Source organism: Canis lupus, chromosome 21 (assembly GCF_048164855.1).
Source record: "Canis lupus baileyi chromosome 21, mCanLup2.hap1, whole genome shotgun sequence".
NCBI lineage: Eukaryota > Metazoa > Chordata > Mammalia > Carnivora > Canidae > Canis > Canis lupus.
The window spans coordinates 23,135,475-23,151,843 of NC_132858.1; the positions used below are offsets into that span (position 1 = coordinate 23,135,475).

Sequence of the window (16,369 nt, forward strand, 5' to 3'; positions counted from 1 at the left end):
GTAGTCTATAGATTGAACTTTGAGAAGCACCTGTATGGCTTCTTCAGCTTGGTTGGAAAATAAGCACCCTAGGAGTAGTCCCTTATGTGCCAGCCTCCACACCGGTGCCTTTCCAAAGACCTACAGAGCCCTATGGTTGTAATAGGAAGTGAGGCCTCTTTTTCTTCCACTATTCACTTCCTCTCTATTTTAGGATTATTTGGTTTTAGAAAAGAGAAAGGGGATTAGCAGGGAGACAGACACTGATGTGGGGAAAATGGTGAATTTGTCACTGTATTGCCAAACAGAGGTCCAGAATGGCCCTGTGGGATGCAGCCAGGTTCCTACTTCAGCTGTCAATGGAGAGGGACAATGGGGCTCTTCCTGGTGTCACCATAGAGGAGGATAGGGGAATAGGGCAACACCCATGCTAAGGAAGAGGACAAGAATAAAATCTCTGAGGCTTTCTGTCATAGGTCTGAATAAACTTATGTCTCCTAACCCTGACTCTACTACAAAGTTTTCTTTAAATTTCAATCCAACGTGAGTGTCAGAGAGATTTCTTAAAGATCCATGGTGTCCATAGATCTGTAGGTGTCAATGGTCTTTAGAGATGGTCTTCAGAGGGCCTGGCACCCACAAAATATATGCAAAGCAATGTATGGATGAATGTGCATTTTTGGTAGGTGAGTTTCAAATAGCTGTATGACCTTTTAAGAGTCAAAGCTTGTCCTATTCTTAGTTTGTCACATCTGAAAGGGACTGATAAGGGCCCTGGAGGTCATGTAAGGCAATCTAGTCTTTTGATCAACTTTGGTGCCTGTCCTCTGCCAGTATCTGCATCTTGTCTGGGTCTGGCACCAAGAATGATAAAGATCAGCATAATATGTATATTTCCAAATGGCTTACAGTCAGTAAAGTGTATCTATAATGGATCAACACTTGGCTTCCCAACACTGCATCATCACTCATGAAAACGCTTGAAAGCCCAGGAATAATACTTCAGATGTTGCCCCTGGGAACATGAAATGTCTATTTCAAAACACATTATGAGGGTATGAAATTACCTGTGATGTAATCCCGAGAGGATCAAATACATTCCCCAAGCTTGATTCACATTTTGATTCATTTGGAAAACACAAATTATTGCCCGCCTTACATTCAGTTAAATTTCACATCTATATGGATTTTCTTTTCTCCTCTTTGGGAGTACTTTTTTTTTTTTTTTTTTTTTTGAAATGACAGTCAGATTGAAATAGGAAGTCAGGAAGCTATTGCAATATCCTTAGGGCAAATGCTGTGAATTCACCTGCTGGTAACTTTGATTAAGGACTGAGAATGGTCTGGATATCACTGTCATCACAGAAGTAATTATTTAAAATGCCTAATTGCTCCTCTGGCTTGAGGAGTAAAAATACCCACAAGGCAGCCAATTCTGTGGCAGTTCAGGGATGATGTGGTTGACCGAATAAAGCTGTTAGGATGAGGGCAGACCGTGACTTTGACTCTCAGTCCTCTGGGGCTGGGGACAGGAAACTCAGGCCAAGCCTTGCTCTCTTGCTCCTGGTGTGTTCTTACCCTCACAGCGAAAACCAGCTTTCTGTCCTGAGCTCTAATGTAGAGGAAGAAAATAATTATGGGCCAGTTTATGTCCAAAATATAAAATAAAAATACTTTTATTGAGTCTTAGGTAAAGTATTTATATCACATATGTATGTATGTATGGCATACATGTCCGTACACATGTATTTGTGTGCATATATGTATATATGCATAGGTCTGTTTTAATGGCTGAAGAAGTATCATGGCTCAGCTTTTAAGCCACTAACACATTCCTCCCTGAGCATACTATGAAGTGGCAAAATGAAGGCAGCTTTCTATTCTTTCGTTCTAAAGGATCCCTCTGATATACTGCCAAGAGGCATGGCTTCGGGTTGATCTGACAAAGAGGGAAGAGGGGCTCAATCGGGGTCCCTGGGTGACGGAATGAACCAGAGAGTTTTATAATCTTGGAGAAGCCTGAGAAAGGTGCAAGGCCCCAGATGTGACTGTGTATGGAAAGGGGACGGTGGTGAGGATGGGTTGAAGGCAACTTTGTTCTCTGGCAAAGCGCCCTCCTCTCTGTAGAAAGTGGCTCAGTTCCCAGGGTGTGTTGCTAGCTCTCTTCTAGCTAAGAATTCAATTCTTGTTGAGCTGTGTGATGTTGAACAAGTTACCTGACCTCTCTGAGCCTTAGACAGGCCATCTGATAAATGACATCATGCCTTACAGAGCTATTGTGCGTATTGCCTGAGATAATGCATTGAAGATACCGGCCCAGAGCTCACACACTTTAAGTGTTCAATAAGCCCTAGCTACCATATAGTATAGTTATTATTTATCTGCTCGTTTGTTTGTTTTTATGGTGTTCAGTCCTAGGTCTCGGTAGCACCACCACAGAGCCGAAGACATACCTCCCCTCAGAGCCAAGCTGCGTTGTGTTTGTCAATGCTGGCAGATTTTTCTCTTTATGATTAAGAAGAGAGGGCAACTGAGGAATCCTTGGTCTTGTCGAGGGCCTTGAGCCTGGGCAAACGTTCTGGGTTCTGGGGGTGCATGGTGCATGGTGTCAGCTCCCTGCCAGAGTCACAGTGGTGCCTCCTTCCCATTGCTTTTCTGTCCCTGCAAGCTCAAATCCCAGTGTTGCAGTAATTGGGCGTTCCTTGTGCAAAGGGACTTCGTAGGATAGAGACTCTCTCTGGCCACCCTCTTCCAGGAGCTCCCATTTCAGATGTGCTGCTTCCCTTTGCACCTGCAAACCGTGTGAAAAGTGCAAGGCTGAGGCAGGAATGCAGAGCCTGTGGGGCTGTGCCCTCCCACTGCTCCTGGCAGCCCCAAGCATGGTGTATCTGCAGGGAGGAAGGATGGCTTTTAGTCCCTGAGTGGACACAGTGTCCTGAGGAGCACAGGACGGCTTCTGTGAGCAGGGGCCAAGAGGTGCGGTTCACAGCTCAGCCTCATAGCATCTCCACACAGCAGCCCCGGAATGGGAGGTGGGGAGGCGGGCGGTCCCGCCTGGACGTGACTGTGCCAGCCAAAGCCAGAATTGCAAAGTGTTGTATAGATAGTAGAAGTTCCAGGCCTTGCTTGAAATGAACTCGGCTGTCAATTTTGTCCTCAGAGATTTAATAAAATCCTAGTAATAACACAATAAATAATAATAATAATAATAATGATAATGATAAAAAAAGCAGCTAATATTCACCAAGTACTCACTATGTATGGAACACTTTTCCAAGGATTTTACAGGCATCGTCTCATTTTGTCTTTCAACAACCCTTTTCATATCATCCCCAGTTTATAAATGAGAAAATTAGGGCCCAGAGAAACTGAATAACTTGTCCAACCTTGCCCCATCTGTAAATTGGCAAAGCCAGGATGTGAACCATGTTTGCCTGATTCTAGAGCCCGGAGCTCCCAAGCATTATACTGTCCTGCCTCTGAAGGGTCTACCCTGACCCCAAGAGTGTCCTTGAAGCCAACGAACACAGTTGAAAGAGAGACTCGGGGACAGACTTTAGAGCTGACATGTGGGGGGCACTCACCGTGTCCGAGCTAATACGTGAGAACTTTACAAACGTCTTCACTTTACTCACACATTAGCTCTATTTCCCCCCACTTTTTGTCAGACGGAGAAACTGAGGCTTTAGAGAAAATAGTGCTTTCCTGAGGTCAACACAGCCTGCCAAGGTTCAGAATCAAGATTTCAACCCTTAGCATCTGAGGCATGAGCTCTTCCTCCTAAGAGCCACTCTCGAGATGTGGAGCAATGAGAAGCTAGGTCTGGTGCTCCTCACACCTTGAATATATACGAGAGATTCAGTCTCTGTGGCTAGGCCCCACCGTCTCCCATGTGTGTCTCTGAGCAGCCGCCAAAATGTGAGACTCTTAAACTTTAGGCCAAGTGTTCCATCGTCACCCTGTTAACCCGTTGGCTACCCCCCTTCCCCGCCCCCTGCCCTACCCTATGCATGGCGGTCAAGCTAGATGGGAACTTAGCCCTTGATGGAAGTCTGGAGGAGGACTGGCCACAAGGAGAGTGGCTTGTCTCTGTGTGAGTGGCGCAGAAATGGTCTAAATCCTTAGGAACTGGGGCACTGTGGTGGTTTGTGTTTTACCATCAGCTTCCCATTAACAAAATGGGGAGCAGAAAGTGGTCTGTCTCGCCCCCCAGAATCCAGACTGTGGCCACTCCAGCACCTTGCAGGTGCTGTCTCTGTAAAACTGCATTGCAGATTGGCCAAACTGTAGTGGCTCATCATTCGTAGGGGAATTGGTGCCTCAGGTCAAATAGGTCCTGACTGGGAGCCTAGCATGAGGCATGCATCTGTACGGTCTACTGGGCAGCGCGCACAGCTCCTCCTCTTCAAATATAGAACAACTCCTATCTCCAGAAGTGTCAGTCTTAGAAACCACCGAGTGGCTAGGGGATGCCCGGCTGGCTCAGTTGGAAGAGCATGCGATTCTTGGTCTTGGGGTTGTGAGTTTGAGCCCCGTGTTGGGTGTAGAGATTATTGAAAAAAAATCTTTAAAAAACAGGAAAGAAAGAAAGAAAGAGAGTGAAAGAAAGAAACTGCTATGCATCACCTATCCAGGGTGATGTCCTGGGTGAATGAGGAAGTCGGCTCAGTCCCTGGGGGTGCAGTCAAATACCATTCTCTCTGACTGTTGCTGCCCATGGAGGGAGGGATAAGAGAATGCAGGTGAAAAAAACCTTCTGGATAATGCACATTGCATTTTACTTTGGATTTGAAATAAAATGCACAGATTGTGTGTGTGTGTGTGTGTGTGTTTGTGTGTGCAGTTTGTAACAGCCCAAGTCACAACTGATGTTGTGTTCCCGGGACACGCAGCACCTAGGACTAGACAAAGGTGCCTGGATTCCCCATGTATTTTCTTCGCCTCCACTTCTAAGGCAATTACTCTTTCTCTGTAGCAAGCACTGCACTGGGGGCTTTAAAGCCCCTTATCTTTTTTTTTTTTTTAATTTTTATTTATTTATGATAGTCACAGAGAGAGAGAGAGAGAGAGAGAGAGGCAGAGACATAGGCAGAGGAGAAGCAGGCTCCGTGCACCGGGAGCCCGATGTGGGACTCGATCCCGGGTCTCCAGGATCGCGCCCTGGGCCAAAGGCAGGCGCCAAACCGCTGCACCACCCAGGGATCCCCGCCCCTTATCTTTTTTAAATCCTCTAGCAAACCTCTGTGGTAGGTACTAAGGCCATGCCTGTTTCCCAGGAGAGGACACAACAGCTCAGAAAAGCTAGCGGACAGCCCAAGGTCACCACGCCAGCATGATCAAAGCCTGGGCTGCGGCCTCCACGGGCTCCCTTTTAACCAGTGTTCTCAACTGGGGGTGATTTGGCCCCAGGGGACATGTGGGGGGTGAGGAGGGGGCTGGAGGGGGATGTGTCTGGCACATGGTGGCCTGAGCCCAGGGATGCAGCTAACATCCTGCAATGCACCTGACGGCCACAGAGCCCTCCCAGCCCAGGAAGGCAGTCACGCAGACGCTGAGAAAGTCTGCTTCTCACCCCCAACACGGGTGGCTGAGGAGAACCGGGGGGGGGGGGGGGGGGGGGGGGCGGGGGGGGTTCTTTTCTTTGCTTGCTTTTGACTTGAAAGGTGGAATCATTCCTATTCAGGCTCTTAGTTGGAAGAACTTAACCATGTTGGACAACACCTTTAGAAGCGGTGTTTAAAGAAAGGGGAAGAAACTGATTTCTAATTTGAGGGCATGTGTGCCCCTCTGGACTAGACATCTTCAAGGCCATTAGATCATTCATCCTTCAAAGCAGGGCATCGTCACTCCCCTCATGCCCCTCTAAGGCCAGAGAAGAAACTGAGCTTGAGGGACGCCTGGGTGGCTCAGTGGTTGAGCGTCTGCCTTTGGTTCAGGGCATGATCTGGAGTCCTGGGACCGAGTCCTGCGTCAGGCTCCCCGCATGGAGCCTGCTTCTCCCTCTGCCTGTGTCTCTGCCTCTCTCTGTGTGTCTCTCATGAATAAATAAAAAAAATCTTAAAAAAAAAAAAAAAGAAAACTGAATTTGGAAAGGTATCATGCTCAAGGTCACATGGCTTATAGACGGGGAGTCTGGATTCTAACCCAGACCTCAAAGGTTCCAAAGTCTCTGCCTGTATCTACGCGATACCTTTTCTTAAACAAACAATAAAAACTATGCTGCGGGTAAACTGGGAAGCTTGAGGGGAGCATTAAAAAAATCCCCCAACTTTGTAATTAAAAGGATTGCTTTTTAAACCCCATAAAGTAATCACTCTGTGCCGTAGAAAGTCTACATTAGTGTATATGGGAGTGTGGGTGAGTTGCTTCTAATAATGCTTTTTTACAATTCTCAAGGCACATTTATTATCTATTATCTCATTTGATGTCCTCAAGACTCTTGGGAGGCTGTCGGTGGGGGGCAAATGTCCTCATTTTCCACCTGAGGAACTGGGCCTCGGAGGGAGTAGGGCCTGGGGGGGAGGCTTGCAGCTACACTAGCCCCCCGGGCCTCCTGGGCCCGCCTCTGGGGCACCGGCGGTGGAGACGGTGGAGACGCTGACCTTCTTTCTCACAAGCCTGGGTGAGCTCAAGTGAACTCTGACTCAGTAAGGGTTAAGACACATAAACTCTTTTATGAGTAGTAACCATTTACGGTGCCCTGTAAAAAAGGGCCCCTCGCTGTGCTGGCTGCTTTCCCTAGCAAAGGGGGTGCCAGCAGGGCTGGGGAGCACTGGCCAGCCTCTCGGGGAGGGGGCAGGTAGTGATGGGGCCCCGCTGTGGCCTCCTCCTGGTCCTAAAGGCTTTCTCTGGGGGGTTGAGAGCGTTCTGGATGCCTTCAGGGGATCCCGGAGAGAAGAGACACCTGCCCCCAGGGAGGGGGCTTGTGGGCGTTGGGTCACAGAGAACTGGCCTGTGTGGTCCTGCGACATTTATTGAATTCCTTGTTGTTACAAGCCAAGCTTTCCACAAGCACGACCTCATTTGCTTCCCTCAGCCCTTTGAGTTTGGGGTTGTTCTCATTTTATAGCTGGGGAAAGTGAGGATCAGAAAATTTTGGGCTTAGAATTTGCTCAACGTCATGCACGACAAGCGGGGGGCCTCGGATCTGAGCCCACCTCTCCCCAAATCCAAAGCCAGGGCGCCTAGCCCTCACATCCACCTGCCTTCTAGATTTGTGGGAAGTGGGGAACAGAAACCGCCAACTGGCTGAGGAGTAGCGGGTGGTTGGCCCAGGGCAGGTCTTGCTCCCACTGAATGGCCACTTGGAAACAGCCCTGCAGGCAAATCATTCTGAAAGCATTTCAGGGAAGCCATCCCCACCCCCCAACCCCAGGCTGAAGGGCCCCCATCCCTCCACCCTCCTCCCTCCTCGGTGCAGCTGGGCTGGGCCCTGAGCTTCAGCTCTTTCAGGGTTAAACAGTAACCTTTCTACTGCTTGTGGTTGAGCAAATGCTGGCGAGGAACAAGCCCAGCCTTGAGCAAACAGGAGACGGGGCCATGCCCCTTCCCTCCCCCAGCCACCCCTCTGGGGACCTGCAGGGTTTGTTTTTTTTTATTTTTGTTTTTTTTTTTTTTTGCCCTGGAGTCCCCCATTGGATTTCTCAGCTGAAGGCGACTGTTTTAGAAAGCTCAGTGGGAAAAAGAGGAGGAAGGTTTGGCTTGGGTTGGTTTTCCTTCTCTGAGAGTGAGAAGCAAAAAGGTTTCTGGTTGGGAATTTAAGAATCGGCGTAGTCACCTTCTTTAAATTTTCGTATGGGGAAACTGAGGCCCAAGGTTGTTTCTGGTTGGGGTGACCAGATGGTGGGGGAGTGACTCTCCTCATCATAACACCTGCCATATAGCCGTGCCTTACTTTGCACCGAGCGCTCCAGGTGTAGAGACTCATTTCATCTCCAACCAACGCACACAGTAGGTGTGGTGATTTGCATTCTGCATATGAGGACACAGGTTAATGACTTGTCTGAGTTAACTAACTAGCTGGTAAGGGGTAGAGCTTGGAATCAAGCCTGGCTTTGAGGCTCACGTACATGGTGCCATTACACAGAACCCAGCTCCGCGCTCTTCCCGGCTCGTGGCCTGCTGTGGTCCTATGGTCCCTTCTCCATCTTCTACTTGGGCTGGATTCAGGCCTAATTATTTGCCAAACAACCATGACAATGTTAATAATCATCACAAATGTTCCTGTTTGGCCTCACTTGATTCCTAGTCACTGCTCTGTCCCGGGTCCTTGGAACATGTACCCAGCGCATGGTAGGGCTGGTACATCTTTGTTGAATAAATCAATACAGGAATGAATTTCTATACCTCTTCTTGCCTCTGAAGCCCCACCTAGAACCAGAGAGGTAGGAGCTGCGTTAGAGGAAGGGCCTTGGAGGGCTGGAACTACTCTGCTTGAGCAGTTTCAAGCCTGGGGACCTTGGTGACACCCAAGGATGCAAGATTTCCCCCAAACAGGCAGAAAAATTGCCATGAGCTGCTGCTATAAGGCTCCCTCCTCTCCCCACCCCAACATTTTAGAAAGAGCAAGTTAGGGCGCCTGGGTGGCTCAGCGGTTGAGGGTCTGCCTTTAGCTCAGGCCGTGATCCCGGGGTCCTGGGATCGAGTCCCACATCGGGCTCCCTACAGGAAGCCTGCTTCTCCCTCTGCCTGTGTCCCTGCCTTTCTCTCTGTGTCTCATGAATAAATAAATGGGATCTTATATATAAAAAAGAAGTACTTAAAAAGTAGAAAGAGCAAGTTATCTTTTCAGGCCCTGGGTAACACTCAGTCACCTTCTAGAAACAGGTCACTCTTCTTTTGAATGATTGAACAGACTTGTAGGGCTCGAGTGGGAAAGGAGGAGGGTGTCTGGCTTCAGGGTAGGGCACACATAAACGCTGGAGGATGAGGTCAATATTTCTAAAGTGCAACATTTTTATGCATTTACAAACATCCAAACAGTCCCTGGTGAGAAAGGCTCTTCTTCCCCTGTGCTTTTTACTGAGACAAGGAGTCCCTCCCGGGTGGGCTTCCACTCCCATGGGAGTCTCCAGGGCTCTGATCAGACAGAGAAAGCTCATCAGAATTTTCACCAGGAAGGAAAGAGAGGGGCAGTGTCTCATCAGGGATCCCGACTGGTTCCTGATGTTATCAGGGAGCTAAATACTGGAGGGGCGCTGGGGACACAGGCCTGCCAGCCGAGCTGTGGACGCGGAGCCTGGCAGTGGCTGAGAGCAGGGCCGCTGATGCCCGCCCCGCCAACACCGGACTTCAGATCCGAGCTCCTGCCCAGGGGCCCGGCCAGCCGCTTCCCGCCTGGATCTTTATTGATTACAATTCCACTTTATGCAAAATCTCTTTGGCATTTTCACTTTTGTAAAAAAAAAAAAAAAAGAAAGAAAAGAAAAGAAAAGAAAAGAAAAGAAAAGAAAAGAAAAGAAAAGAAAAAGAAAGAAAAGAAAAAAAAATCGTGGCTGCTGGCCAGACTCGCCCTGTGAGCAGGTATTGCATTTTCCTCCTGCTTCATTCCTGATCAGAGATTATTCATTTATGAATGGGTGGCTGTAAAAACTTGCCTCATGCATATGAAAGTTGAAACTGGAAATTTTTAATTGCCAGTGAGTTTTGCTTTTACTGAAAGGGCTGTGGTAACATGCTTTGGAGGCGATGGATGGAAGGACAAATTATTATTTTTTTCTTCTTCTTTTTCTTTTCCTTCTTCTTCTTCTTCCCGAACTAACTTTATGATCTGTGGTCTCCAGTGACGTTTGTCCAGAAGGCGCTGACTGAACGAACTCTTTGATCCCCTTACAGATCATGATTCTGGAAGGAAGCGGTGTAATGAATCTCAACCCCAGCAACAACCTCCTTCACCAGCAGCCAGCCTGGACAGACGGCTACTCCACGTGCAGTGGTAAGGGGACCAAGAGGGGTCAGTGTCACTCCCCCTGGAGCTCCCCCCCCCCCCCCGCTTTAATTAGGTTTTCCAACTTGATGTTTGAAAAATACAGGTTTTATTCAGCAGGGGTGGGGGGACGAGGGGAAATGGGCAACGCTTCATGCTGGAGGTCCCGAAGGGTTCTTTGGGGCTCGGGACAGAAGCCTGTTCGAGATATTCCATTTTTTCCTCCCAATACTCAAGGCAGCCTGGCAGAGACGGTGGTGGAAGTTCTGCCCAAAGGCAAGGCCACCTGCTGATGCTCTTAACAGTATTTGGCTGGTATATCAGGATAGGATGGCAGAGAAAGGTGTGTGTCTGTGTGAGTGCACGTGCACATGCGCTTGTGTGCACATGTGTGCTGTGCAGACGCATGGAACTTAGCTCCTTGGCTTCCTTCTTAAGGAAGATGGGGATAGAGCAGCTTATGCTTTCTGTTTCATCTTCCAGTGACCTCTCTTTGTAAAAGGGAGAGATTTGTCAGGAGCCCCCAAGACTCCCTTTGGTGCTTTGATTTGGAGCCACTCCATTAGAGAGGGAGGGCCTGCCGCTGGGGCTTACGGGGGGCGGGGTTTGGAGATGGAGCCCAGGGTGTACTGTAGAAGGACACGGAATCCAGATGTTGACAAATCAGGCCCCATACTCCCCCGTGAAGGTGTCAGGTCCAGGCAGACGGCTGTGCATCAGAGGGCAGTGGGTCAAAGAAGCCCTTGGCCTTCTCCCGCCCCATACTTGCAGCTAATCTGCTTGCAAAGGGCCCTGAAATGAAATGAAAATGGCCCGTCGGTAAGCAGAGTCTGCAAAGCAGGGGCCGGAGGGTAATGGAAGGGTTGCATTTTCCAATGAGCAAGTGCAGCTCCACCCCCTTTCGATTGGGAACCCCAGTCAAACAGGGTTGGGAAGTGTGGTCAGGTGACCTTCCCTTACTTGCTCACCTGTCCGCAAAACTGCCATCCCTTCTGGGCAGTGACATTTTCCGTTGCAAGCCTCAGCTTCCTTGTGAGGACCTCAAAGGAACATTCCAAATAGGGTAGGAAGTTCCTGGAGACTGGAAAGCCTTTGGTATCCCTAGATCAAGGCTGTGTTCCTCCTGCGTGCTCTGGAGAAAACTGGGGCAGTGGGTTTTAGCAGCAAGGAGAATCTGGGCGCCCCTTTCACATCTTAACTTACAGAGGCCCCAAAGAAGGCCCAGCTCCTGGCCATGATTGACGGGGTGAGGGAGGTCAGTTGATTAACAGACAATAGCTGAACTCACAGGATTTTCACATCTTCTCCTAAAACTTCAGCAATCTGAGGAGTCCCCTTGGCAGGTGGAAAGAATCCTCCAGTCAACTTTAGACGAAATCCTCTGGTTTGCCCAAGCTCTAACAGGATACGATTATCAGGAGCTGTCCTTTATTCTGGATCATGTGAAGCTGGGAAAGAAAATAGAAAGGCTTGTTGTTGGGTTATTGAGAGTTATTATTTCTTATTTGCAGACTCAGAGCTATACTGTCATAGCAGTGTAATTATTTTGGAAAAAAAAGACCAAAGCCCCAGGGAGCCACAAAAATACATCCTATCCTTAAACAGCTATTTTTGTGAGACACCAAAAAATGAGAGGGACATGGAAATATCTGTCTAAGGTGCGTGTTTGTATATTTGGGAATATTTCTATGTGATTAAATTTTGGGACTAGATTGTTCCAATCCTCGCCCCTGTTTCCCACCACAACTGGCTTTCCCTCCAGGGCCCAAGCAGAGGGTTTAGGGCTGCTTTTGTCTGGCCATGCTGTGTGAGGAATGAAGCACAAACTGAGACTGGTAGGTGTGACCCATCTTTGTGCCTAATGACCTCCATCCCCTGATGTTAGCGCTCCTGAGGTCTGGAAGCAGGGGGGTGGATTCAGAGGGGGTGAGCTACAAGTGGGGTTGGGTTGGAAACATTCCCCCTTCAGCTGCTCTGGGGTGTTGAGGCCAGGTAGGTAATGGCCGTTATAGGAATCAGAACTTTAGAGCTCTCTAGCTCCCGGCCCTTCAACCTGTATCCATGGACCATCATCATCATCATCATCATTATCATCATCATCATCACTGTCATGTAGAAGCTTGTTAGGAATGCAGAAACTCAGGCCTCACCCCAGATGTATGGAATTTGAATCTGCATTTGAACAACATTCCCTGGTGATTGACAATCGCAGTAGAATTTGAGAAGTACTGATCTAGCAGGCCTTTGAAGAAAGGATTCAGGGACAGTTTTCTTTCTTTTTTTTTTTTTTTTTTTTTCAGGGACAGTTTTCTTGTACTATGTTTTCCCCTGTTGGTCCATCATTCAGTTTGTGGGAGTATCTCTATGTCATTGTTCAATTCGATTTCCTCCGCTTCAGCTTGGTGAGCTACAGTAGTGTCTTCCCCTCATTCCTTGCCCCCCATCTTTCCTGGATGAAAGCACTTCCCTTTGACCTCTGTTTTCAAGGGGACTGGAAGGTCTCAGCCCTGTTACCATGTCCCCAGAGGATGGCTCTCTCTTCTCCCTCCCCTCCCAGGACTTCTGGGCTGACTTTGTGATGTTCTCTTAAGTGAGCACAGGAGAGTCACATAGGTACAAGTTTAGCTCATACCCAGTCCAGCACTATTTATTGGCTTGGATGAACTCGATTGCTTCACTGGTATTTAATACAACCATCTTGTGAGGGCACCACAAACTCTTCTAGATTTCTACAGTATCTCTCCTTCAGCAATAAATTCCAACAGAGAACTAGTGAGAGAGCAACGACGACGGCATAGTCTCTGAGGTAGTTTTTGTAGGAGATGCAAAGATGACTAAGATAGAGTCCATGACCTTGAGTGTACAATTTACAAAGGAGAGTAAGACAAAACCTAGAGATGTGTAAAGAAAAGCAGAACACGACAAAAGCCATTAGAAGAAATAACTAAGCACAACCGTTAGAGATTCCGGGGACATCAGGGGAGGGGTGGGGGTCTGTGATGGCTTTATGGGGAGGCCAGAGTCTGCAGGCTGGTAAGTATTCAACAGGGAGTGATTGGCAGGATACAAACCAGGCTGAAAGAACACCGGAGGAAAAAGGCAGAAGTTGGTAGGTCACTTGAAGAATAGTCACTGAAGAGCCTCAAAGCTTGGCTTGGCCATTTTGCATCTAATTTTGGTGAATAAAGGGGAAGCTCCTGAAGGTAGCTGAGTAGGGAAGTGACGTCGCAGTGGCTGGAATAACCATTGTGGGGCTGGGCTAGAGCCGCACAGTTAGCAGGTGGCTAATCCAGGCCCCTCTGGTGAGAAGCAAAGGCATCATAGAGAAAAGGAATCTTACTCTCAAGCCTCATTTTTTGTTGAGAATGGTCTGAATTTCAGATGATGTATGTGTGTGTGTGTGTGTGTGTGTGTGCATGTGTGTAAGAGAGAGTTAAAAATGGGAGAGAGAAAAGAGAGGAAGGGAACCGTGTCGGTGTGGACAACAGGCTAATACGTTGCTGAAACTATAGCGACGCATTAGCTTGCATGGTGCTTTGCAGGGGGTGAGCTCATGATCTCAGAGCATTCCAGGCCTGTGTCCCCGTGAAGCACCGAGGCTAAGTACTGTACCAGGGAGGACGTCATGATGCAGGGAGGCTAAAGTTTGGGGAGAAGGACCCCGTTTCTGAGAGCCTCCTCCCTAGAGCCTGTCCCATGCTCCCACCAGCACCTTGACTCCCAGCCGCTGTCATTGGCAGCAGCAGGGCGGCCCACGTCTGAGGGTATGTTCCAGAAGAACCATGGGTCACTCACGGGACCACCTCCTATGTTGCAGTCTCCAGCGGGTTCTTCGGAGGCCAGTGGCATGAAATCCATCCTCAGTACTGGACCAAGTACCAGGTGTGGGAGTGGCTCCAGCACCTCCTGGACACCAACCAGCTGGATGCCAGCTGCATCCCTTTCCAGGAGTTCGATGTCAACGGCGAGCACCTCTGCAGCATGAGTTTGCAGGAGTTCACCCGGGCGGCGGGGACGGCAGGGCAGCTCCTCTACAGCAACCTGCAGCACCTCAAGTGGAACGGTGACTATCTCGGCCTCCCCCTCGAGGAGGCTCCTTGTCAGGGACGTCAGAGGATGGTCTCACCTCCAAATTACTGGTTCCCGAGGGAGGGAAGGAGAAGGGGGACGAGAGGACGGGCACAAGTCTAGGGGTCCAGGTGTGTCCAATCCCACAGAAACCCAAAGTAATTTCATTTCTCCTTAGGGTTATTTTTTAAGGAGATGGAGGCTAGCTGGGTCTTGACAGGAGACTTGCTCTCAGAAAACCTTTCCTCCCTCTCCCTGCAAATGGGTTTTAATAGCCTGATCCCCAGCCACTGGCTTGTTAAGATCTTCACGGGGGCTTATTCTTTTCTATAAACTTCTAGACCGAGGTTCTTAAGATGGGACCTACACGTGGTAAGAAGATGCAGTGTTAGGTCTGTGTGTGTTTTGGGGAAGAGGAGGCTGTCAATATCTCAACAGGTTCTTTAAAGGTTCAACACACACACACACACACACACACACACACACACACACACAAAGAGAAAGAGAGAGAGATTGAGAGAGAGAAAGGGTTAGAACTAATAATGGTCTGGACATGTATGGGATGTTTCTGCAGGGATTCCTGGAATTAGAGGTGCCCTAGAGCCCCAGACGTGTCTCTCTTGAGGCCCCGCCTGGAACACAGGCAAGCTATCACTTCAAACGCTGCCCATCGGTGATGGTTTATTTGCACATGGTCCATCCTGGCACGTGAGACGCAATAGGGCGGACAGCCCATCCTGCAGAACGTCTCTGACACTGACATAAGGTTCTCCTGACAATGCTGATAAAAGCAATGAGCTCTTCTGGGAACTGAGGGCACCTTGGAAGGCGGTGGTATTATACAGGAGTAGTGAGCTGGCCTGTCCACGTCAGAACGAGCGTGTCTGTCTTAGCAGAACCTATGTTGGGGCAGGTAGCTGGAACTTTGGGAACCATGAGTTCCAGGGCTAGGAACCAGCTTCAGACCCCGACAGCTCCATCATCACCAGGAGGACCCACGGTCTGGCCCTGAAGCTGGTAGCTGGGGTGGCCTTGTTGGACGACCTCATTCAGCTCCCGGGCACTCCCTTCTTCCCATCCACCTCACAGGGGTGGTTGATCACTTTTCTTTGATGAGGAGCGACCCAAACAAAGCTCTATAAACAACTCCCAGGAATCTTCAGGAGACGCAGACTTATGCTTGAAGACTTAAATATGTTGGCCTTCCTACCTCCACTTAGATCCACTCCTCTAAAGCTTTACCCTGACTGAAGCCTGAGCCCGGGAGACTTGGGAGGCCGAGAGCAAAGGGGCTGTGGCCCCCTTTGTCCGTCTTTGACCTTCCATCACTTCTTTGGCCCTGCTACATGCTGTTGGTGCCTCTGAGCAGATTTCTCTCCTTTGCTTCACTGTTTGCCTTTTTGTGGACATTCTATTAGCTTATATTCACTGAGTGTTTATTTATACTGGACACTCGAAGTGAATTGATTCATTTAATGACCTGATGAAAAAAAATAAACACTGTACCCATCTTACAGATCAGAGACCCGAAGGTCAGAGAGGTTAAAGGTATGACCTCTGCTCCTGATGTATTTATAATCTGTCTGGGGAGGAAAAAACATACTAAACTCATCCACATGTGTGTGTATATATGTTTTTACATTTTTATATGTATTTTATACACATAAAATATATTATATATATATATACAGCTGAGAGAGGAGTTGCGAGGCATAAAAAAGAGGGGAATTACTTCATTTATCCAGACATAGCTCATAGATTGGATCTAATCAAAATGGTTTGATTACATTTAAGATCAAAGAAGAATCAAGCTGGTTAAAATGGGTTCTTTCTTCCATATTTCCGTTTCATCTTGTATCATATCTTAGTAGGGGAAAGCGCCTTAGGGGCCATTTATCTGACTTTATCTAGTTCAATCCCCTAAGTTTACAGGTGAGGAAGCCGAGACCCAGAAAGACAAAGTGCCTTGTGGCTACGAGTGGGAAAACTGGCCTTCTGACGGCCTCAGCTCTATTTCCACCATCCTGGATGGCTCCCCTACTACCAGGCCAGATAATTCCATCGGATGTAGATGCCCTGTACCTACTGACTTTCTGGGCCAGGGGCTCCAGGCTCGCGTGTGGAGATGCGGAGAAGGAAGCCCTCTCACATAGGCACACAGAGGTGGACAAGTGGCAGGAACCCACAGAAGCTCTTCCAAGAATCCAGCCGTGTTCCTGTTTAAGCTTTTGGGGCTCCTTGTGGGCTGGCTCTGACCTTCCCAATCTGTCCCCTACAGGCCAGTGCAGCAGCGACCTGTTCCAGTCCACGCACAACGTCATTGTCAAGACGGAACAAAGTGGTGAGTAGCAGCAGACAAAGGGAGCCAACTTGGTAGCAAAGCCCGGGGGAGGGCAG

General features: G+C 48.7%; 1 protein-coding gene across 3 annotated transcripts in view; it reads left to right on the forward strand.

Moving 5' to 3' along the window:
• Positions 1-16,369, forward strand: part of EHF (ETS homologous factor) — a 42,323-nt gene that overhangs the window by 11,771 nt on the left and 14,183 nt on the right. For 2 of the 3 annotated variants that reach the window (XM_072791103.1, XM_072791102.1), the window contains exons 2-4: positions 9,814-9,913; positions 13,722-13,967; positions 16,251-16,313. In XM_072791103.1, the coding sequence (XP_072647204.1) occupies positions 9,817-9,913; positions 13,722-13,967; positions 16,251-16,313 (406 nt within the window). In that variant the 5' untranslated portion in view covers positions 9,814-9,816. Of the gene's footprint in view, positions 1-9,813; positions 9,914-11,415; positions 11,563-13,721; positions 13,968-16,250; positions 16,314-16,369 lie in introns of those variants that run through there. The other variant, XM_072791104.1, reaches the window with a different exon arrangement.